Here is a 23,706-nt window from a genome sequence, read left to right as displayed (position 1 = left end):
CACAGTTAAAGACAAAAATGGAACAACTGCGACTGAAGTTGGTGAAATATTTTCATATCTCGCACTACTTTACATTCTGTAATATTTTATCTTTTTGAAATCGGCGGGCTAAGAGTGAAAGAACACAAATAAGTACATTGCCAAACTAAAGAATACCAGTAAGCATAAAAATGTTGCCTACTGTCAAGATATTTCTAAATGGAAACAAATTCTGGTGGATCACCCAAATAGTGAAGCTAAATATTTGATTCAAATGTAAATGTTTAAAAAGGTTTTTAAATTCTACCATTTTGCTCTTTGTAAAGCCACTTTGGCAGCAAAACAGCCTGATGTCAGATAACTGGCTGAGGTATTTGCCGAGCCTGCAGCAGGCTATTTAACAAGCTTTTGTTGCCTGATGTTTAATGTAGTGTTCAAAATAAGCACCACCTTAAAAACAGTCACTTTTGGTAATATTCAAGCTATAAGTCTTTTTTGTAGCCAGAAATGCTTTAAAACCAATATATTAATATTTATGTAGTGTAATGGAGGAGTTTAACAGAACTCACTTTAATCAACTAGATGTTTGACAGTGGGAAACAACAGGTGATTCTCTGCTCTACATAAAACAGATGAAAACTTTGGCACTTTCTCTAGCAACTCAAAGGAAATTTAATAAAGACAGCACATTAGTTGGTGTTCTCAAACCAATGGTATACCTCCCCATGAAGGATGTTAATCAAGGCACTTCTCTAAAAAGGAAACAACTTTAGTTTCATAAAACTTATTTACCCTGAACCTTTTCACAAGGATTTATGCTGGAAGACAGATTCAGGAAATATTTTCATCAAATATAACACTATATGTGCGAGAGCTCATGCAATCTTACTTTAAGCTTCAAACTTCCAAACTGAAGATTTGGGAAAATCTCCAAACCACAACCTAAATACCAAGACTGAAATCTAACTTTTAAAAGATGGTAAAGATGTCTGGTTCAAATAAAAAAAATATCTGAAGTGGAAACTTATTTAATACGGTTTATTTCAAAGTGTTTGGGTTTTCCCAGTTTGAGATATTCCAATTGATTTAATGAATTATTCTTTGATCTTTTGTTCTGTCAGGTTGACTCCTCCATCCAAATCTTCTCCAAGCATCACTTACCACATAGTGTGCTATCGCTAAGATGCCAAACCCTTGCTATTACTAAACACAACTTAGGAAGAAATCTTTTGGTGAAGCTGATAAAGGAGTGTGATCACCGGGATCACACTACTGAACCCATACAAATGTCTGAAGCAACTTTGTCTCTGTTTATAATCTGTGGTTTGAAGTCCTTACCAGGATTTGAAGTAAATCATGAATTTGTGCAAACATAAAAGCACAAACCGTAGTGTTCCAGTTTTAATGTAATACAAGATTCTGTTCTGGTTTTTTATGTGTTTTATTCATAAAACAAGGGAAGGGTTAATTCTCAACTCCTTTGTAATCATTTGATTCCCACCACCCGATGTTTGTCAGCTGTGCTGTTAGTACCTGTTGGTGTAAAGGTCGGGGCCCAGGGGCAAACTAGAGGAGGAGGAGAGGCAGACAAGACAGAGGTTAAAGACAGAAGCTCAAAGTTCATGCATGACTCTCCATTTACAGTTTTCTCCTGTACATTCACATCTGATCTCCAAAACAACAAGAAAAGTGAAAAGCCAACATTCTACTATAAAACATGAGCAGGAAGGTCAGAAAAACCACCACTATTATAACTCCCAACTGTTAACTTCTTTTTAACAAATAAAAACTAGATATCAGATGTCCCCCTAGGAGTGATGGATACATATTAATTACCTTAACGCCCCAATTCAGCACCAAGTGAAAAGCACTCCAATTCTACAAAGTCATGCAAGACGAAATGAGCTGTGAAAGAGTTAAATCATGCAGATCGGATCAAAATGAGCTTAGAAGATTAACACCAGAAGTGGTGAGGAAATGTGAGAAGAAGCCATGAGAACATAGGCAACCTGAAACATTAAACACATCAGTTCTATACTGTTTGTTCCTTTTATTTCCAATAGAAAGAGAATTATATTGATATATTCCCTGTCTTATGACACTTCTTGACTGAGCAAGCCTTGCTGAAGAAGAGAGAAAAAGCTTGGCTCATTGATGTGAAAGGAAAAGGTGTTCTTTCAGGGTTTCAGAAAAGCATCACTATAGGTAAGGGGCAGGTCAGCGGTCAGTCCTACCTGTCGAGGCGGTGGCGTGGGGTTCATCTGTGGAGGTGCTGCGGTTGCGAACACAACAGAAGAAGGCTGCCCAGGGGGGAATGAGGACTGCAACACAAGGAAATAGATATAAACATGAGAAAAACTGGAAAAGGAAGGCTGCGCTGAAGTTTATGTTCACACTGCAGCTATAATAACCCTCTTTCTTAGATATATTGACAGAAAATTGATAGAAACATCAATATCTTAGAGCTTCACACAATACGAAATCACAATTGTTTTACCAAGAACTGCTCTTAAAGCCTCTTAAATGATAGATTATTATGAATTTTGTTGCTACCAATGGACAACATTCAGGAAGGAGTTGAACAAACCCAATGTAAGGAGTGAATGCTGCACCTCTGTTAGAATCAGAGAAATGCCTCATAAATCTCTGTTTTTTTCTCACAGGTACGCCAAAGATCCAGCATGGCGCCGGAGTGTTATCAGTCCTGAATATTATATTAAAATATAGATGCTCCATTATTTAATTTCATCACAGCTGAGATCAGACGCAGAGTCCACTATGACCTACCCACATCATCAACCCAGCATGCTTTGCACAGGTGAAAACATGGCAACCTCAATAGGCAAAAAATATAACAAACATGCAAATTTTGAAGTAATTGTGATTTTTTTATAAACCATTAACAGCAACTTTTAGGTTATAATAAAAATTACAATATATTTAGGCCAACATGATCAACTGCTTGGATTTTTTTCTCATCTGATGAACCTCAGTGAGATTAAACTTTATGAATTTCACGAGTACATTGAGACTTACCTGTGAAACACCAGGGGAGGAATCAGGGTGAGGGGCAGAGGGGAGTCCTGTTATAGGTTGTGGTGCTTTATTCATTTCATGGGGTTCTGCATGAGGAGGCAGATGTGGACCTGTGTAAAAGTCTAACAAAATAGAAAACAGAAGGCCTCAGTTGGTGCAATAAAAAGGTTAAGATGTGTTAAAAACAACAATAAAAAAAGATTTACATTTATGATTTTCCTTTTAGGTCCAAAGAGTAGTTTCTGCGTGGAAGAATATTTTTCCTGAAAGACAGAAAAACTCATAATAATGACAATGTTCTGGCTTCATGTACATTTTCAACACTTAACAGAATTTAATTACTTGTTTCTCAGTTGATTAAAGAGCAAAAACACCACTGACCACAAACAAGTAGATAAAAAAAATGCCCTATGTTACATTTTTGTGTTTCCAAACACAAACGCTCAAACCTCATGGCTGCAGTGACATGTATTTAACTTTTTAAAAACTGCCTCACTAATTGTGCCTATGAATATGAAACTTCTACACCAATCTGCTCACCCTCCACCCTTACTGACAAAACAAAAGAAAGCAACAGTGTAAAAGCCATAAGTCATGGTAATATAAGGGTGTTTTTATAGGAAATCACACTGCAGAAGGGACTATAACCCCTGATTTTTTCATAACTATACCCACACAAACAAAAAGAATGGCATGACTACATTTGCTTTTAACTGAGTAATAGTTTCCATTCATTCAGCCAGATGGCATCACCAGCTTAGACAAAACGCTGGTGAAGACATTAACATTTAAAGTTCTGCAGTTATTGATTCAAGCAAGATATGAAGACAGGATAAAACCGTTGAAATGTTGGAAGTCGGGGAAGAGAACAAACAGCACCAGTCAAAGTCTAAATCACACTTCCCAGGCCATGTAGGGACTGGAAAGAAAATAAAATGTTAAATAAATAAACAGGGCTGAATGGGATCAATAAAAGACAGAAACTGTCTCATGGGCTTTCCTCTGGTGAACTGGAAACCACACAAATAAAACCTATTGGATTTGGAGCACAACGCTAAGCAAACTTGCCTAACTAATTAAACATTTAACCATCAGACATTTATGTATGCAGAACTAAAAAAAAAAAAGTTTGAAGAGAAAGTGAAGCAAAGCTCCCACTGCACTCCACATCTCACTGTGCTGCTTTCACACGCCGTCCTGTCATCTGAGCCGCCTCAACATGCGAGCACCACAAGGGTCCAGACACCCCCATTTCAGAAACATGCTCCTCCAGCTATTGCATAAGCATAATGACCCAGTAATGGAGAGTGGCGGAGCACCTGTTTGCTGCAGACAAACTCAGATTAATGCCTCTTCAAATGCAAACATAAATACTACACTGGCCTCGCTGCATTCAGCCACAGTAAAAAATCTTTGCATTAAACCAACTCTGACTGTCCACATTTGACTTTACTTAATTTCTCAGAAAACTTTTCATTTTCATCCCGTTTCAAGCTGAACAATAAAGAGGTCAGTTTTGAACTCAAGATTTCAGTCTTTCTCTGGTCAGTCAGCACACCATACCCCAATTGGGCTGCATTCCTTTTGTATAGTAGTAATATTTTTGAAACAAGAGATATGATGGACTAAAAAGCATAAAAGTAATCCTCCTGCAAAAACTGTCTGAAAGCTATCCAAACAGGAGCACAGAGGTGCTTTTATTGCACCTCAAAATTTCACAGTGATACAACTGCTGTCACAGAAAAAGAGAAGAGAAGGAGTGGAAGAAAGGAGAATGAAAAGAAGAAAAAGAAAACAATAGAAAATCTTGCAATGACGATATCAGGTGCGATAAATCCTTATTTTCTTCTGATGCCATGAGATTCCATCCAACTGGCAACTCAGCATGAAAAATGCTAAATCATAACACTGTTATGTTAGTTAATTATGGCACTCTCAACACTCCTTTGTGATATGAACATTGCCTTCACTGATACTGGAAAGAAAACATATTGAGCACCCTTACATCTAACAACAAGCTAATGTGGTAGAGGTGGCGGGTTGCACAAGAAGAAAAAAGAAGCAAAAGCAAAGCTTTATGATATTATGGTGAGCTTGTGTCACATGGATATAAAACGTCTATGTGTCATATTCACTCATTCACACTGGTCAGATTATTGCTTTAAAGAAAACAGACTGAAGATAATTCATCTCGATTCAGTGATCTTACTGCATCGACATCAGTCATTTGAAACCTCATCTGCAGCGAAGGCTGGACAATGAATAAATAATATATATTGCAATAGACATGTGATCAATATCAATAGATCATGCATCACATGGAATATTAAATAGTTTCACAGAACTACAATACTAAACCGCACAGTATTCTGGGGAATGTAGGCAGAGGAAAGACTTTAGCCACTCAACCGCTAAAACAAGGTTGGTGGCTTCAACTAACTCGCTCATTCAATGGTAACCTAGCGACAACCTGTTGATTAATTTGTGAAGCAGCAGTTTCAGGGTTTCCCACTGTGCCTAAACTGCACAAAAACAAAACAATTGCGTGGTGGAATAACTGGATAAAAAAGGAAAGACCGTGCCACCAGTATGGTAGCATTTCAGATATTTAAAACAAAAATGTATCTATAATTATTGATAGACTGATATGAAACACATGTCATTATATATGTTTCAGCCCAATCTGTACTCACTTGGCAGTGAGTACACCGCCAAGTACTCACTGTACTTGGCGGTGTGAGTAAGAGTAGATGTGAAGCATTTATTAGGAGAATGAAACTGGGTGGTGACAATAATAAGCCTGTGTTCTTCAGCTAGACCTGACACTTAAAACTTGATGCATTCCAATCAGTACATGCTACGCCTGAGCAATAACATTTTTTTTTTTTTCTGTGTGCAAGTTATTACTAAGGAAAGATCCCAAGTTTGTTATCAGAAGTTTTAGCTTCTGGTCTAGAACCCAAACAATGCAGATAACTTTGTCATTAAGTTTTGGTTTCCTCTTCCTGGCTTTAAAACAACTCCTTCTAGAACTGATGACACAATCACCTCTTCAATAAGTGATCCAAAAGAAATCTCAGTTTTGAAATCAGTTCACAGCTCCTGACTCACAGAGCTACAAATACAAAAACAATACCATTATAGTGTTATCTCAACTAGTCTGATGAATATAGCCAGCAATCAGCAGGGAATAATCTATTTAAGTGAATGACAAACTATTGACACAGTCCACAGTGAAAAGGATTTGCATGCAGTAAACATTATGCCTCGGCAACTAGGCATCACAACACCTGTCATCATATTCCTCCTCTCCCTCCGCCATCCTTCAAAGCATTTTGCCAGAGCCCACTCATGCATAAACTCAGGGCATGTGGCAACAAAATTGTGACAGCCTGGTTCTTACACACCATACATTTGTGCTGTGATAAAATCTCTGCTCTGAGATTCTGGTTGAAGCATGCCTGACATCCCTGCATCACAATGGCAGTTGTTTGCCAACAAAGAAAGAAATATTTGGGGTAAACATGTCTATATGTTATGCAGAGTAAACAACGTCCATTTTGGACTCACATCTCCTGCTAGTGTCACATGTCTGCAGTGTTGAACATCAGGATCGTCACTTCTGCAGCAACAAATAGCTCAAAAACGAACATTTAAGCCTTCTGTTCTCACCAATCTCAGTACATTATGGTTCAAACAATAATCACCAACACGTATTTAATGCAAAGTGAGGGCATAGCTGTGTTATGACACAGGGGCGTGTCTGACTACGTGCAAGCAATGCGTTACGATGACATCCACTAACGTGCCTTGGCGTTAAATTCATTCATAAGAAGCACTTTTACCAAACATAAGCGCCTGTAAACAAGGAGCAGGAATGCCGGGACAGTTCCGAGCTCTGCTCAGCAACCGGTTAGCCATCATGCTAACTTTCCTAGGCCCAACCTGGATTCACCACGTGGTTCCTCCCGCTGTTGGCGCGATACGCCGCCCAGCAGCCGGCTTCACGCCAACCACGCCTAGGCCCGTTTTTAGCTATGACAACCATGCGTGTCTCAAAACATGAATTCTGTCAAGCCAAGAATTAGCCAGACGTGATAATCAATAAAAGATACTGACTGAAGTGAAAGCTCTTGATCGGTACTCAGTGGCTTCTCACTGGCGAAATATTAACATGAGCGTTGGATCAGCGCTGCACATGATAGCACCAGAATCACAAAAGAATAGTGATTGTTTTCTTATTTCGCACCCTAACACACACCTGCCAACGCTGCCAGCCTTTGCAGCAGCGTCCACTGTTGCAATGCTGCAGATGCGGTATCCCAGATGATGCTCAAATGAAATCCAACATTTACAGACTCCTTGTCCTGCTTTGCCCCCGCTCAGAGGGCATCGCAGTTAGCAAAACTTCAAGAACGGTACAAAAGACGATAAATACACTGAAGCTTATTTAAAATACACGTAACATGATATATTTTTTTCGTGTTTTATCTTTAAAACGAACGCAGAGAACAGTTTGTCTCGTGGACAGATAACAGAGTCGGACTGTGATGTTTGGATTCCTCACCGTAGAAACCACACGTCTCAGATTGCTGGCACCAAAATTGCATGGTAATCAAATGGCTCCGGCTATCAAATCATCACAGGCATGTTCTGGTCTGAAACTGTTCCAGATTTTTGTTTTAAACACAAACCGTGAAACGTATGTCCCATCACTTTCTGCCACAGCTAAAGCAAATAGGGTACAATCAAAGTGGTTTAACAGCTAGCGATGCAGTATACGGCTGGATAGCTACAGTAGAAATAACGCTAAGCACTGATGCTACTGTCAGTCTATTTCTTCGTAGATGTAGTGGATAGCACAGATTATCCATCAGGTCACATGAGTAAGGACTCGTACTGGTAGTACGCTGTAGCTAGCTTGCTAGTCAGCGTAGCCCATAGCGAAGAAAGAACACCCACGTCGTCTAGCACACAATGCTAACTAGCGCTAGCTAATCCCTGAAAACAGCAGGAGCAGCAGTCAGCACTCTACAAAGTCCCACCACAGAGCAATGTGCCGGGAATAAAACTATGACACTGACATTTAACTTATCCCCAGATAGTCAAAGTCAATATCCTGTGGTAGATATAAGAAGAACTAGATATTTTAATGAAGAATTTGGCCGAGGACCGCGGTGTTACCTTTCTCTCCTTGAGTCCGCAGAGCCGGACGGACGGAAAGCTCCCCGGAAGCCGGTAGCTACTAATTCCGGCCAAAACTAGTCACGTGAAAACGTCCCAGGCAGTGATCATTCATTCGCACTATGGATACTTTCATATCAGCAATAATCTAATAACAAGTATTAATGTGCTTAAAACTGAGAAAGTGTCATCTTATGTTTGCAGTTTAAACAGGTTCAAGCTCCAAAGTTTTAATGGAAATTTAAAAGTAAAAAAAGGACTTCAGGAAAGTGTTCAAAAATGGTATTCCAAAGATTATTTTGGGATTCAATCCTTACTTTGGTTAATTTAGTAACTCTTTGTGCCTGCCACCGTTTATTACAGTTTAATGCAGTTTACACCAATCTGTCAAAATCCAAGTTAGCTGGGATCTCCCTCTTGTCTTCTGGCAAAGTATGTTATACTAATAAAAGAAAGATTTCAAACATGTCTTGTGTATGAAAAGCTTAATTGTGAGTATCAGTGACAAAGTCGATACAATTTTGGTTCCTTCGCTGGGATATTACAACTTTGTATTGTGCCAGCCTCATTATAATCAAATCTATTTTGAATGGGATGACTTTCTACTTTTCTTCAGCTAGTTTTTGAGATAGAAACTGTGGTTCCCATATGGATTGGCCATTACTAATCCTTTTTATTAAAAAAAAGCAGCATCCCAAATAAGTCAGCAGGTCAGGGACATAAAAAGTAATAATAATATTGAGATTGAAGACAGTATTCTGACTAAGAGATAAAGTAAAAATTCAGAGAAAAACATTAGACGTATGAAATTAAACTCAGATTTCTTTTTCTTCAGTGGCCCCAATCTCTCTTTCGTATCCATTGCTTGTCAGGATATCCAGGCAATGGAAACAAGCATAATTTAGAATGTGAGCCATGTATTCCTTCACATTTTTCATTACAAAGTTACATATTTTTGCAGAGTCAAATTTCAATATTTTCCTTTCAAATTTGATAGAAGCTGGACATTTAAGTTCAAAATACTAACTTTAAACCTGCTCGTGTCATATCTTATCTGAAGGTTCCACTGGTTTTGTGGCATTTATAGACCAGGTTAAATTAATTTTATAAAAAACTCTGCAACCTTTATTTTTTTTGTAAAAACTTCCTTGCTTGGGTTAAATGTTTTTGCATTTTGACCAGATTTAAGAACCATAAATCCACCGCAGCATAAATTTAAAGTTGTCCAGATCCAATAGTTTGTTAAATTACATTCTGAGATTTATTAATGCTAGTGCTAAGATAAAAAAACTAAGAGTTGAGGTGAATCAAACAAAAAGCATTCAGTTTAAAAATCAATGCACTATTAAACAAAATTAATACTGTTGCTGTCCTTTTTTTAGTCTTGTCTTCCAAATAGTCAATACCTTCATGTTTAGTTTTTACTTTTATTTCTCCTCTGGGGTGAGCAGCATGGAATCTTGTTTTATCCTGAAAAAAAGAAATGCATAAAAATATTTAGAAAATATTTTTCCCCAAATAAAAAGTTTAACATAATGTATTATAACTCAAAACACACCTTATCCATTTACATAAGATACCAGTTTCAATTTTAAGCAGTGAAACTGATTAATGCACACTTATGAGTAGTACAACATAGAATTTTGAGAATTCAACTAAATTCAGAAGCAGTTTATCCTAAAGGAACACAAAATGCCTTAAATCATATAATCAAAGTACCTTTAAAGACTCGTTGTGGATGATGATGCTGTCTGTGGGCAGGAAAGATCACCAGAAGCAGCCAGTCTTGCAACCAATTTGAAAAGGCCCCGGACTAAAAACTGTTGCTCTGAGACAGTCTCAAAATGCAAACAACTCCATATCCAGAAAGCAGAGATAATATTTAACATGTCCTGGACACAACATATTGGCAAGCACAGCTAATCCACCTCATTTGGTTTTTCTGCTCCTCTTTAAATCTTTCTGGTCTTATGGTTAGAGAGATGTTTAAGTTGTGGATATAATCCTGGACAATTATGATTGATGGAACAAATGGTTTAAAAAAAGCTTATATAACAAACTACAAATTCACACAATCATTACATTTCCATCGAGCTGTTTTTATTGTTGATTTAACCTTTTACAGCACTGTAACAAAAGAAAAAACAAACAAAAAAGAAAACAAAAGAGATGTAGAATACATAACTTTAAATGCTCTAGTTACAAAAGTTGGCCAAGGACGTCTGCTAATGAAAATACCTGATGTTCAATCAGGATCGGTTATTCATGACTGAAAACTTTACAGGAGAGTGACACAGGTTCCATCTCAATAAACTGGTCCCAGGTCAGTCAAAGAACTGGGTCAGCATGTGAGGAGAAAGTGGATCAAAATTAGAGCAATGTGAAAACCACTTGGGTTGAAAAGGATTCCAATTTATCCTCCTTTTTATAGCGCTCCAACCAAACACACCCCATCCATCCATGTTAAAGAGTGCTGGAGCTGGGCAACAGACAACAAATGATGATGGGCTTGTTTTGAGTCCTTTCAGCAATGCAATCAACAACCAAACAACAACTGCCAATAGCCTCGAAGGACAACCCTCAGACACAAGGAAAGGCCAGAGAAAACGGGTGCAGTCTAGGTCTCATAGTTGGGGTTCTTGCGGAGGATAACAAATCCCTCCAGGATTGGTGTGACGGGGAGGTATTCCTCTGTGGCCAGCTCCGCCCTCTCTCCGTGAGCCAGCAGCACTGGTGTGGTGTGAGTCTGGAAACCTGTGATGGCCTTGGGTTTGCCTGCCTGACCTACAACATCTACAGCCTGTGGGGAAAAAAACCCAACAAACATGCGATTAATTTTCATTTTCTTCCATCCTCACTGTCCAAAGGTTAGAGTATATCAAGTTTAGAAGCTGGTAAAGGCTTTTGAAAGTGAAGTCATAGATTTTGGTACCAAAAAATATCTTGTTTTATTTAAATCACCAGGAGAACAAATCAGTCCATATGAGGGATTTGTTTAGAGTATCAGATTAAAATAGAAAGTACTATAAAACAGAAAGTGATATCTAGAAGCTCACTGAAAAAAAAGAACAATCAGAGACTTACCCCACCCCCCAAAAAAGCACACATTATTCCTAAGCACCAACAACAGCACTCTTTAATTGCATGCTATTACTGATTTAAGAAGTTAGCTATTGTTGAAATCTGAAGCAATACAGCTAAAAGAAAAAATAACTATATAGAAAGAAAAGTTTTCTTTTTTTGAAATGCTATTCAGGAAAGATCAATATTGTTCAACAGATAACAGCAAAGCTGAAAACTCTGGAGCTTTCGACTTGTGTTGTGAAACATTCTCTAAGCCTTTTGGAAATAAGGATTCTCTGAAGGTAACAAACAAAAAGACTGCTGTATAATACACAACCACACCAACAGCTAATATAAAAGGCCAAAGACACTTTGAATTGCCAACTCAAAAATCCTTTAGCCTGTTAATAAAAAACAAGTTTTATGTCAACTGTTTTCTAACACATCCAGTATGATCTAAATTATGTTTCTAATACAAATAATTAATGATTATTTAATGAATAATCATTTATTATTTATAAGTGATTATGAATAATGAATAAGAAAAAAGGTCTGTGAATTTTAATGGGAAATTAGAATTGGCTAAGTGGTTGTAAGAATGTCAGAAGACAAGTTCATTCCGATTGATCCATCATTTTACAAATTCACAATTACATCATATTCCCACATTGATTAAATCTTAACATTTTACATCATAATCATAGTCTCAACTAACCATCAATTTAAGTAAATTTAAATCGCTACTTATGTAAAAGATTTTACTTATGTAGAATCACTACTCACAGTAAAAAGACAAAATGAATATCTAAGGAACTTGTGCACGATCAGGATATTATAGAGGAGACCTGAAGCTATCTTTTGACAAAATCTTGTTGCAAAGAAGTCTGCTTTACATTACTGATACTGGGTCAATAACACTGAGCATTTTTTTGCCATTGCTTGCAAACATTCACATCTGAGCTAACTGCACATCTCCAGAAGGTTTGTTAAAATTTTATGAGGTTTCTCCAAAACCCATACAAAAGGATCAATAATCTGGGGTCAATAATTTAAATGGCTAATAATTTTGTTCCCTACATTTCTGCTACTATGCCAAACTAATACTCCACATCTCTATATTTCATAATATACTGTGGCTGACTTGTATTCATACATGCAGATCTTTTACTAATTTAGTGACACTGCAAACGTTACAACTCTGATGGATTTTATTTGACTGGAAAAACAAAGTTAAGCATAATTTTCTAGTGGAGAGAAAGCAATACTTAGCTTTAAAGTTTAACAAACTGCCTTCAGAATTAACTACACTGCTTTGCAAGATTAAATGTCAGTGAAACTGATTTATGCTGCCTGAAATTAAAGACCAGCTTAATAAGAAACTGTTTGATCTCCTCTGAACTTGCATCCTCCCTAAAATAGATTACATCCCTTTCAAAATGTTTACAATTTGAAAAAAAATTTTTTTGTGGGTTTACGAAAGGCTAATTATTCTTGTCTTTACCTGTCCAACTCTAACAGATACAGGCAGCGGTCGCAGCTCCTCATCGAATGTAACCAGCATACGGGGCTGCATGGCAGCAACCAGGCCATAGAGGATGTAGTGAGACTTGCCCAGGATTACTGAAATGCACACAATGAACAACATGGGTTCATTAACACAGACGACTGACAAAAATATTGAATTTTCCACTGCCAACACAGTAACAAATGTGTGTGGAGAACCAAGAGAAAAAAAAATAAACTCACTGTTCTTGACGTCAAGGAAGGAAACGAGCACGGTGAGTAGTCCGGCCACGGCAACCTGACTCATCAGCTGCCTGTCACTATGGTAGGGACAGAGTGTGAGTGTGCCTTTGCCCAGGTGAGTCAGACCCTGTGGACGCATTAACAACAAAGGCTCAATAGATATTCACACATACACAGTTTCCTAGAAATCCACTAACGTCTGATGAAGGCTTCACGTTGTTGTGCCACACACCTGTGCCAGTCGGACCATGAAGAGATTGTTGGGATCTTTAGCATGATACTGGGCCAGCTGTCGCAACATGGCTGCCAAGCGGGCATTGTTTGTGCCTAAAGACAGGAATTAAATTCAGACTATACTACATTTTGAAGGGACTTTATGTAAGAAAATGAAAAAGAGCCAACTTGTAGCTGTATTAAGAGGTATTTTCTGTAAGAAATGTCAAGAATTAAAAGAAAGTCTAAGAAATTATTTCACAGATAATATTAGATAAGCAGATTCTAATATTTTTTAAACACTAATCATGCTGACACATACCACTGCCCACCATGCCCATGGCAAAGATGGAGTTGTGGGAAACCTCTGGGTCAGCATCGTGAGAGAACTTGCTGAGGGTGTCCAGGATGTTCAGACGAGGGTTGGACACAGAGATGAGAGCAAGGGCCAGGGGTACCGCTCGCCTCAGGGTGGGCTCTCCATAGCGCAGCTGCAGGAGTGAAACATGAAAACATTAGCATCAATAAGAACAAAAAGTCACAACATTATTTGTCTGGTTTAAACTGATAAAAACAGCAACCCTTAGACTTATCCCAAAATAAAAATATGGTAGAAGTAAAGTGAAGTTTTGACCTAAAGATTAACAGGTGTTAGCAGAAATGAGAGCGACATAATAGAACAGACAATAACGTAAAAGGAAGAAGTTATGAAAATATAAATAAAACTGACCAGGTGTCCAAATGTTCGCAGAGCCATTTCCGAACCAATTTCCTCTCCCATCGCAATCAGGGCGATGCCGAGAACAGCAACTCCCTGAAAGGAGAGAAACACGTCAACATAAACCTTCTTATTGAAACTCCTGACTTACAGATCCAACAATCCAAAGATGGCGTCCAAAAAACATGAAGTAGTGTCTTGATATTTTTCATTTGATTGCTTGTGTGACCAAAGTGTGACTCGTTCACACAGCCATGAGTACTACTGCAGCTTTTTCTCCTTCTCCTGTCTCTTTTTCCCATCCAACCCCAGTAATAATCACACTAATATCCACTATTTGCTGTGAATTAATCAATGTCAGTTGTATCTTTCTAATGTGATTGTGATGCAGTAACCAGTCATGTGATTTTTTAAAATCTTAATGTGTGCCAGGCTTTAAAGCTCTATGTATAAATTAAGCTAATCCAAATGTAAATTTTAGATTTACAGGAGGTGGTATAATACTTGTAGCTGGATGTATGTACTTTTTAGAGGAGAAAGCAGCAGCCAGAGGCTTTATGTGAGACAGCATTTCAAAGCAGACTGATAGGCGAAGGCGCTCGCTTCAACAGTCCCCCTCAAGGCTCCTGGAGGCTGTGAAAAGCACCAACAATTGGTCTGATAACACACACACACACGCCCACACACAAAGGGGAACCTTGTTCTATGCCTTGAATCATACTGTAAATGGGGATGCTCAAGTGTGAAAATGTCTGATAAAGAGCTGCTTAGACTTGTTGCCTGAAGTCAAACATTCCTTCTGAGATAAGAAATATAGTCAGCTTCATCTCTATCGCTTCTTATCACGATGCATTTGTGTACCTATAAAGTGGGAAGTAACTTTTGCATTTGTTAATATTTTATTCTATCGGCAGGAAGTAACACAATTTGGAAGATAAAAATGTTGCATGAGTACCTAATGAGGAAATCTTGACATACTCTTTGATGTGGAAGAATGGAGCAATAATAGGAAATATGAACGGAACACTACAGACACAACATACAACAAGAAACGTTTAGAAATGTGTGGAAGTAACTTTTGAAATCGAGCAGCAGTGATGCCTACCATCTATTGAGACGTTCTGCGATGATTGGAGTCATCAGAGTATTGATAGACCAACAAGTTAGACAGACTCTGCTGTCATCAAAAAAATCTTCTTATTTGTAGGATACAATGCTATATTACAGAGGATTCATTAAGAAAAAAAACATTTTGGCAAGTTTCTGTACTTCTATTTATGCCTTTACTGTTTGTAAAACAGTCCTAACACTATGTCAAAAAACAAAAATCATGTTTCCTACTAATAAGTTAATGTTTCTTGGTGTAGGGAAAATGAGCCGTTTCAGCACTTCCCCGTTACCTAATAACCATGCCAAGAAAAAGATGCCTTTACTGCAGTCATCCAATAAGTAGAGACAAAAAATCCTGACTTGGTTAAACACATGCAGACTGCAGCCAGCAGTAAGGGAGCACAGAGCATACACAACAATTTGGAAGAAAATTGTTAGAACGTTTGTTCCGAAAAAAATAACGGAATTGTAAAACAATTGATTGAAAACACTGACGTCAGATTTGGTGTTCAACATCACAGATGACGTCAATAAATACTCACCTGGTGAGAGCCCATATCAGCAGCTGTCTCCTTCTTGTCTTTGTCTTTTTTATCTTTCTTGTCTTTGTCCTCATCCTTGTCTTTGTCCTTGGCTTCATAGTGCTCACTGCAGATATGGAGAAGCTGCTGCACTTTCAGCACATTCCCAGACCCTAGAGGGACAGAAGCAGTTTTTAGGGTTAATCAGTTGCTATATGGTATATGTATCCACATATTAACACAGTAAAACAAACAAAAAAAAAGAATAAAGAAAGCTTACCTGCATATGCACAGATGTCCACTAATGTGTTAGCAAAGCTACGGAATGGTTCGGGAACAACCTGCAGAGCTGCCAGGGTCGTCTCAATTGCTTCCCCTTTACCTGAGGACAATAAAATGACCTCCTTTAATCAGAAACGTAGTTTAAAAAAGTGATTCAGTCTGCAAATCTTCACAGTTTGCATTCAATCATTTTATTCTCCTCACACTGTGAGCATACCCAGGTGATTGAGTCCCAAACCCAGAGGAAGCCAACGAGCGTAAGTGTCCTTCAGCTCCTGTTCGTTCTTCTCCATGATGGTCTGGACGATGGTGGAGGTCACGTCACCGTTACATGACCCCACCGCTATGATGCCGCACGCCAGTGCTGTCACGCCAACCACCTTCACATTTTACACAAGCACTTCAACGGTACTGAACTGATATCCAGTAAAATAAACGGTGGTCTAAATTGACTTTTAGTTGTACCTCCATGCTTGATTTGGAGTCTCCCATGACAGGAAGAAGCAGGGAGAGGACGTCTTCTCTGTTGGAGCCTGCATAAGCAAGACCCAGTCTACAAGCAGAGAGAGTAAAAAAAAAAGAAAAAAAGATGTTAATCTGTACATCTACGTTATGCAAGGGCTGGGCGATAAATTGCTATCATCGATTAATTAAATTTTTGTTTTTAAAGATTTTGTTTTTGGACAATCTGGATTCTTTTTCACCAATGCACTCCTGGAGTTTCCATAGTTTAGAGTGATGTCAGCACATTAAAGGCCTACCATCTTGTTAGCTTTGCAGCTTTTATTTATTTGAACTTGGAATTTATGTCAACCCTATGACGGAAGATTAGGGCCAAGATTTTTATTTTTTTATTACGAGGAAAGTCATATTACCAGAATAAAGTTGTAATATTAGGAGAATAAAGTAGCAGTTTTATGAGAATTCATTTGAGATAAAAAAAAAAAAAAATTAAAATGAGGAATGTTGAGCATCAAGTCAAGTTAGACTTTGGTATAGGTTTTACAGCTAATACCTAATCTTTTAACACATCAGCATAAAATTATTATCAGTAGTACATCTTTGAAACAATTATGCGATCGTGCTAGATCTTTCAGCTAGTATTATGATTTTATTCACGCAATTAAATAAAAATTATCATAACCTGCCCCTAATAAGGGATGGTTGAACTATTAGCCACTTTTAAAAAGTATTTTCTGTCATCTGTAAATTATTTTTTAGAACAGAAAGCAAACAAGAAAAAAAGAAATCTGCTCTGATATGAATAAAAACATAAAATTTCTCCACAGACAGGCAACCTTACCCAAAGATGGCGCCTATCCTCATGACGTTGCTGTTGTGGAGAACGTAGTCTGAAAGCAGGGCCAGGGCTGGGTCACACTCGTTCCTCACACCAGAGTTCACAATACCACAGGCCAGGAGCGCACCAGACTGCAGAGCACAAAGACAGAAATGACAGTTTATCCATGACGCAGTTTCACTGCTGGTGCCAACATAAAGCCGGCTGAGCAGGCAGTGCCAAAAACCGATGTGAGGATAATCTGACTGTTTAAGCCACATTCAGACATGCTGTTTAAAGTTGATTCTGATGCCACTTGTAAGTTAAAAGGTTCTAATTTTATAGACTAAATTTGTCAAAATCCTCAATCCCTTTTCAGGTCAATTTTCAAATATATAAATTCAAAACCAAGCCTGTTGCAATAAGCAATTGCATGTGCCCCATTATACCTTAATGTAGTCCTCAGAGGAGTAGAGGTATTTGTCAATCTGAGTCAGACCACCGTCCACGTCCCAAAGCAGGATCATACCCAGAGAAGCAGCAGCACTCAGCATGCCTGAGGACATTCAGTTTTTAAAAATTAACAAGCAGCAGCTCAACGAATCTACTAAAGACAATCAGTATTACAACAACAAATGTGAAAAATGTTCATTTTTCACATTTGTTGTGAAAAATGTTGTATGTATGCTTGGTGTGTGTTCCTCTACCATGATCTTTGTTCTTGTACAGCCACTTGTTGCCATCATCTGTGAGCAGCTTGTCCTGTCCAAAGGCTGCGTTGACGAAGCCATTCACAAAGGAAGAGGCCAGATTCATACGAGCCGAGTCCACCTGGGAGCCGCTGCCGCCAAACCCTGTCACATGTCGCACAGAGGTGAGCAAATACAGAGTGGGTTCAACTGAAAAATAATTCTGTTCACATGAAAGAAATGCAGCTTGTTAAATCACGGCTCCAATTGTTTTTATGTTTGATAACTCAAATTTCTAGAGTTCTCGGGGCTTTTCAAGCTAAGGCTTAGAGTAGTATTGGATGGAAAATATTTCTATTTTGTGCTGATTTTCAAATTGGAAAAATAAGCAAGGAAGAGCAGAAAATGGAGGGAATAATGAGTGGATTATTTTCCAGACTTATCTAAACTGCATAGGAGCCCTGACAATTTCTTTTTTAAATGTCAAACAAGCTTCAGGCCCATTTATAATTAATTTATTTCATGAAATTTACACACAGCCTAAATCAAAAGGCAAAAACAAACATGAAAAAAATATTAGCTCTTGTGATTGTTTTATGTTATATTTTTGATGGAATGCCCATAAGAGAGTAATAATAATGGTACAAGACATTTTTCAAATTTTCTCATTATTGGGTCACAAACATTTCCTTTTTTGTCTTCATTTTCCAGAAATATGGACATTTGGAAAATGCATTTCGTCCCTTTGCAAGAAACTGTGGTTCTTTAATTTTTCTACAAACAAAACACATTTTGTAGCACCAGCTGATGAGTCAGTTTTCAGAAAGTTGTGTAATGTTTGCAGTTCTTGGCAAATTTTAAGCTGGACAAGCAGTAAACATGGCTCTCTGTTATAGTTGATAAAATACTGGGAGTTAGACTCACTGTTGTTTTCCAGGTGGGTTTTATAGATGTCATCTGGGACTTTGGGTTCCATGATATCCAGCTGGAATAAACAAAACACTTTGTATTAAATAAAAGTCAAACATAAATAGACAAGGTGATTAGCACAGAATCTGATCTCCAACACTAGTCTTCAAATTCTTAGTATCAAGCTGCATGTGATTTAAACTCTACGGATTTAAGGTGTATATCTCTTGGAAGTAATGATAAACCACTTCCCAATAAAGTACAAAGAAAAATGTCAGTAACTTTTTATAAAACACATTGTGGCCACCATCTCCTACCTCTCTGGCCAAGGCCAAGAAGTTGCTGTTGAGCTGAACGTTGGACATGATCTCTGTCAAGTCTTCATAGTCTTCTACGTCTTCATTGAGCTCCAAGAAGACGCCGTGACGGCCCAACATAAAAGCCATCTGCTTCTGGATGACTCTGCATGAAAAGGACACAAAAACTACGTATTTAGTACAAATCCACAAAGGCAGGGAGATTTCATAACAACAAGCTAATATAACAAGTGTTCATTTGATTGTTAGTTTTTTATAGCATAGTTATATTTCAGTTGGTCAACAACAAAAAGTCCAGTGTCCTTACATGTCTTTGCAGGATGTGAAGATGTTTTCAACCAGCTCCATGTCGTTGAGCATCAGGGCCAGCCGCAGGGCCTCTGGGTAACGGTTAAACTTTCTGAAGATGTTCAAAGCGCACCTCAGCAGGGCTGAGTTTTCTGGCTCAGGAACATAACTCACACAGCTAAAAGAAAGAAAAACAAAAAAGACATGAATCCAAAAGTGAAGACATATATTTCTGAATATTAACTCTGTTTTCTGAGCAAAGGGCGAAAACCTCCGCTAACCTGGTAAGGTACAGGCAGACTTTTCCGTAGGCGTTTTCATCTATGTAGTCCCCCAGCATGTCCAGCCTCTCGATCTCCATCAGTAGGTCACACGCCTCATGCTCTGCGTTGTGGGCCATATTGTAGGGCACAATCTCCTTCACCAGTTTGAGCAGAGTGTCCTGCTGGGCTTTGTCATTCTCCTCCACTTCCTGCCATTCTTTTGCCACCTCACCAGCAAGGTGCCTAACAGAAACAGGAGAGAATTTGAGAATAAGCAATTGTGTTATGACTTGACAAGTCATAACACAATTTTACATAACTTTTAAAATGCTCCATGTCTTGTACTCTGTACTGCAGAGGGAAGACCAGAGAAGTGCAAATAATCCAAGTTTTTAAATCTTGTTTCTCTGTGTTTAACTGAAGACTTTCTTTCCATATGTGCAGTCAAATATCTGATTAAAATACATAAATATGTTGATATTAATATATGCAAGTAGAAACAACACCTAATTTACTAAGAACAAATAGTTTTGAAACACTGCATGTAGAAAAAGATAAAATAGATTTCTTCTAATTCTTATTTTCTTCTTCAAAACAAACACCACAGCTTTATTATTGACCCAAACAAATGCAATTGGGATTTCCAACATAATAAGCATTCTAATGACTACCTGATCATCCACAGATGAATAAAACAAAAGGAAAAGCAAAAAGAAACATCACAAAATCTCTGCATTTCTTTTATCTGAAGGTTTTTACATACGTAGTGATTCATATCTGAGAGAACATTATTTATTTATTTACCTGACATATTCATGACCCCAGGAGGCCAGCTCTTCCTGGGAGCCCACCAGACGGTACTTCAGACATTCCCGCTCCCCGCTCATGGTCATGGCCAATACAGACACCACATCTGCACAGAATCGCTGCAACAAAAACAGAAATAAATCATTTACCGAGAACTCTTCAAGTATGAAGATATCAATATCTGCGGCATCATGAAGATTTCAGAGCTGATATCATTGCCCTGTTTTTTTTGTTTGTTTGTTTTACACACACAAATACTACTATTTAATTACATGCATAAGAGTTTAAATTAACTATATGCTGGAATTGTTGTCACTAGTACTCTCCTCTCACTGTTGTCAGCTTATTAGATGTTCAGCTTTACATGCAAAGTTTAATAGCAATAACAACCCCTATAAACAATCAGCTTCTGTCCTGCACTTATGATCTGTCAGAAATAAGATCAGATTCCTGTGAAGATGCAATGGAAGCAATAAGACTCATGTTTTACATGCAGCAGTTATCTCAAACCAAGACTGAACACAACTGTGCTCAATGTCCCTTGGTGGTGAAAAATAAAAAGTTAATTACAAAACAACAATTATTGGGATCATTTTGATGTTAGAATGAAATATAACCCTACAGAAAGTAAAAACGAGGCTCACCTTATTCTCTCCGGGGATCATGCGCTCGTAGATTTCCTTTAGTTTGCCATAGTGTGGGCGCAGGAATTTCAGGGGCTTTGGTACGGAGGTCATGGAGGTGGTTGAGGAGCGGATTTGTCGCCTCAGCTCTTCTAGCGCTTGACGATACAATGAGGTGTTCTTCTCCTGTTGAGAAAACAAGAAAAAAAATATTCTCAGCTGAAGATCAAACATCCTAACACACACGCAGAAGAAAAGAAGTTTGGGATACTCACACTCAGCCTCTCCACCATCATCTCCAGATCTTCTTGTAACTGCTTGTCTTCCTCTGACTGAGAAATTGTGACAAAATTAAAAATGTTATTATAAAACATTAAAGAAGATCATTTTACAAAAGAGGCAATGAAAGAAAAAGCATCATAATGGTGCATCCATTGTGATTAACGCAGGAGAGTGACACCGTTTAGAAAAAAAGAAAATACATCCGGTCAGTTATAGTTTTACTTAATGATAAGATAAAATTATTGAGTCTTCATCATCTTTTTAAGTTATCAGTCTAAAAGCACAAAAAGACATAACAGATTCCATCAATAGTCAAAGCTGTGTTTTTACTCTTTATGTCCATGAGAAGAAGCCACAAAAGAAGCTAGTACTACTTATTAATTTTTAACTTTTCTTTTCTATAGAAAGTACTCCTGAAATAATGCTTTTGTTTCTATTTTTGTGTATATGGTCCGTATTTCAAACTCACATTTTCCTGTGAAAGAGCCTTTTCTTCTCCACTGTTGCTACATGCATGCTCAGTATGACAGACTGCTACAAACTCAATGACACTATGCAAGTAACTAGAATTACAATTGAATGTATGTATTGAATGTATTATTGGACTGGTTGGTGCTATATAAATAAACTGAATTTGATTGAATTAAATTAACTCAAATAATTGCTCATCAGCAGCTGTAAACCACTTCTACAAAACCAAGTTTTTGCAGTTTTCTATCCGTACCATAGAGGTGTGTGTCAATACCATGCCTAGGAGGTTAAAAACTTAGGAGCTACATCACAAACTCTGTGTACCAAAGCTAGCTAAGTCAGTAAAATGTAAAAGTTTAAGAAAGTGAACTAACAACAAAGTCTCTTCTCTATACAACACAAAAAGGCAGGATGATTCAGGCTTGCAAAGCTGCATTTGGATCTACCACAGCAATTTTGGAAAAATGCTATTTGAACAAACGAGACAAAATCAGAGATGTTTGATCATCATGCTCTCTCTGGAAAGTTAATGAAAAATAATCTTAAGTGTTAGAATTGCACGCCTGCTGGATTATTCTAGTTAATAAAATAATTACGTACATTTTCTGATGAACATATCCGAGTTGACAGTAAGTGTACGTGGTCCGTAAACAGCAGACCACCCAATGGACTGAATATTTGTGGGTGACTTGTCCAATTTTACCCACTTTACTCCGACTTTCATACGCCGTGGAGTTACAAGTCACACGTATGGAAACATATAAACAAAGCAGTAACTAAGGTCAATGTGTTCAATAAACTTAAAATAATTTGACACACAGTTCATTTAATTTAACTTAACCCTCTATGGCATGGCGTTGCCCTCAGGCAACAAACCACATAGCTGTACCTCACATTGCTCCTTTATTTTATTTTTTGGGGGGCATGATTTTTGACATATTTTTGTCCAAAAAAAGTTTTTTTATGAATATAGTTTTTGTTTGATTTGTATTTCATTTCTCATAATCAGTGTAGACAATCTTGGTGTTCTAGACCAATGTTACCCTGAGGCAACAAACCCAAATCTGGTTCCAGGAGGTGTCAGAGTCCGATTTTATGATTGACATGTAATTAGGGACCACCAAGCTCCCAAAGAATGCAGGAAAATATTTCTTCCCCACAAAAATAAAAAGTCATGCCATAGAGGGTTAAGATAAGCTTCATCACAGATGCAGTTCTATCAATACAAAGCACATTTTGCTGTGGGGTTATTGTTTAAACCCAAGCTGCTGTGTCATACAGTAAAGTTTAGCTAGTAGCACAGCTAACACACTAGGAGGGATAATGCTAGGCTAACAGTAGCTAAAGGGCTTGAACTTCAGTCATTTGTCCTGTTACGGCTGTAAGTACATATTAGTGTTAACTTTTTAAGGGGTATGTATACAATTCAGAAAACCAAGGTGTTTTAGATGGTATAATTAAACACCAGTGACTATGGCCCGGTATGTCGGTGTTGTCAAAGCTACGGTGACTAAGGCAAATATCTGCTCCAGCCCCTGCGCTTCTAGTTAGCACATTTTCAATGAATCACTGCGCTCCCCAAACTTACTAGTTCTTGTTCCTCCTTCTTTTCTTTTTCTTTCCCAGGGGACTGTTGTCCCTTTTCCTTATCCTTGTCCTTCTCTCCCCCCTTTTCTGTAGGCTTATTATCTTTCTTTTTTGCTTCTTCCATGGTGGTAGCTATCGGTTAGCTAGGGAACTGAGCCGACTGGTAATTGACTTCTTCTGATAAGACGGTACAGCGTGTTTACCCTTGAGCGCCCCTGGTGTTCAGTGGTGAGCTGTCTTTGCTGCTTGTACTACTTCACGTACCATAAAAAATAGGAACTCACAGTGAATGTAATGTTTACATTCTTGTTGAGTTAAGTTTTCTATTTAATGAGCAAT

The 23,706-nt window shown here is 38.0% G+C and overlaps 2 protein-coding genes across 6 annotated transcripts in view; both read right to left on the bottom strand.

The window, feature by feature from the left end:
- The window catches only part of eif4g1 (eukaryotic translation initiation factor 4 gamma 1), a 37,245-nt gene extending 28,995 nt beyond the window's left edge, over nucleotides 1-8,250 (bottom strand). For 4 of the 5 annotated variants that reach the window (XM_023350838.1, XM_023350839.1, XM_023350840.1 and 1 more), the window contains exons 1-5: nucleotides 8,200-8,250; nucleotides 3,222-3,278; nucleotides 3,016-3,137; nucleotides 2,214-2,300; nucleotides 1,513-1,545 (exon numbers count right to left, since the gene is read on the bottom strand). In XM_023350838.1, coding sequence (XP_023206606.1) covers nucleotides 1,513-1,545; nucleotides 2,214-2,300; nucleotides 3,016-3,090 — 195 coding nt within the window. In that variant the 5' untranslated portion in view covers nucleotides 3,091-3,137; nucleotides 3,222-3,278; nucleotides 8,200-8,250. The remainder of the gene's footprint in view (nucleotides 1-1,512; nucleotides 1,546-2,213; nucleotides 2,301-3,015; nucleotides 3,138-3,221; nucleotides 3,279-8,199) is intronic. The other variant, XM_023350842.1, reaches the window with a different exon arrangement.
- A 2,042-nt stretch (nucleotides 8,251-10,292) lies between these two features.
- psmd2 (proteasome 26S subunit, non-ATPase 2) lies at nucleotides 10,293-23,558 on the bottom strand. Its single transcript, XM_005805870.3, has 21 exons — nucleotides 23,369-23,558; nucleotides 21,303-21,359; nucleotides 21,049-21,213; nucleotides 20,402-20,523; nucleotides 19,616-19,840; nucleotides 19,354-19,512; nucleotides 19,047-19,191; nucleotides 18,745-18,805; nucleotides 17,839-17,985; nucleotides 17,581-17,687; nucleotides 17,156-17,283; nucleotides 16,318-16,405; nucleotides 16,070-16,232; nucleotides 15,851-15,952; nucleotides 15,592-15,743; nucleotides 13,952-14,035; nucleotides 13,544-13,712; nucleotides 13,241-13,335; nucleotides 13,009-13,135; nucleotides 12,764-12,882; nucleotides 10,293-10,999 (listed from the first exon to the last, which is right to left on the bottom strand). The coding sequence occupies exons 1-21, from the start codon at nucleotides 23,489-23,491 to the stop codon at nucleotides 10,817-10,819; spliced, it is 2,721 nt and encodes a 906-aa protein (XP_005805927.1). The 5' UTR covers nucleotides 23,492-23,558; the 3' UTR covers nucleotides 10,293-10,816.
- Between the last annotated feature and the right edge of the window lie 148 nt (nucleotides 23,559-23,706).

Source organism: Xiphophorus maculatus, chromosome 18 (genome assembly GCF_002775205.1).
Source record: "Xiphophorus maculatus strain JP 163 A chromosome 18, X_maculatus-5.0-male, whole genome shotgun sequence".
Taxonomy (NCBI): Eukaryota; Metazoa; Chordata; class Actinopteri; order Cyprinodontiformes; family Poeciliidae; genus Xiphophorus; species Xiphophorus maculatus.
Note: the sequence above shows the minus strand (reverse complement) of the source record. Positions and strands in the feature narration are given on the sequence as shown.

What these genes read in the sequence shown, in the direction of transcription:
- psmd2 (XM_005805870.3), bottom strand. Translation starts at nt 23,491, where the DNA reads ATGGAAGAAGCAAAAAAGAAAGATAATAAGCCTACAGAAAAGGGGGGA. An exon ending in AGAAGGAGGAACAAGAACTA is followed by an intron (nt 21,360 to 23,368) that starts GTAAGTTTGGGG and finishes ACAATTTCTCAG; the next exon opens with TCAGAGGAAGACAAGCAGTT. An exon ending in TTTGGGACTCAATCACCTGG is followed by an intron (nt 15,953 to 16,069) that starts GTATGCTCACAG and finishes TATTGTCCTCAG; the next exon opens with GTAAAGGGGAAGCAATTGAG.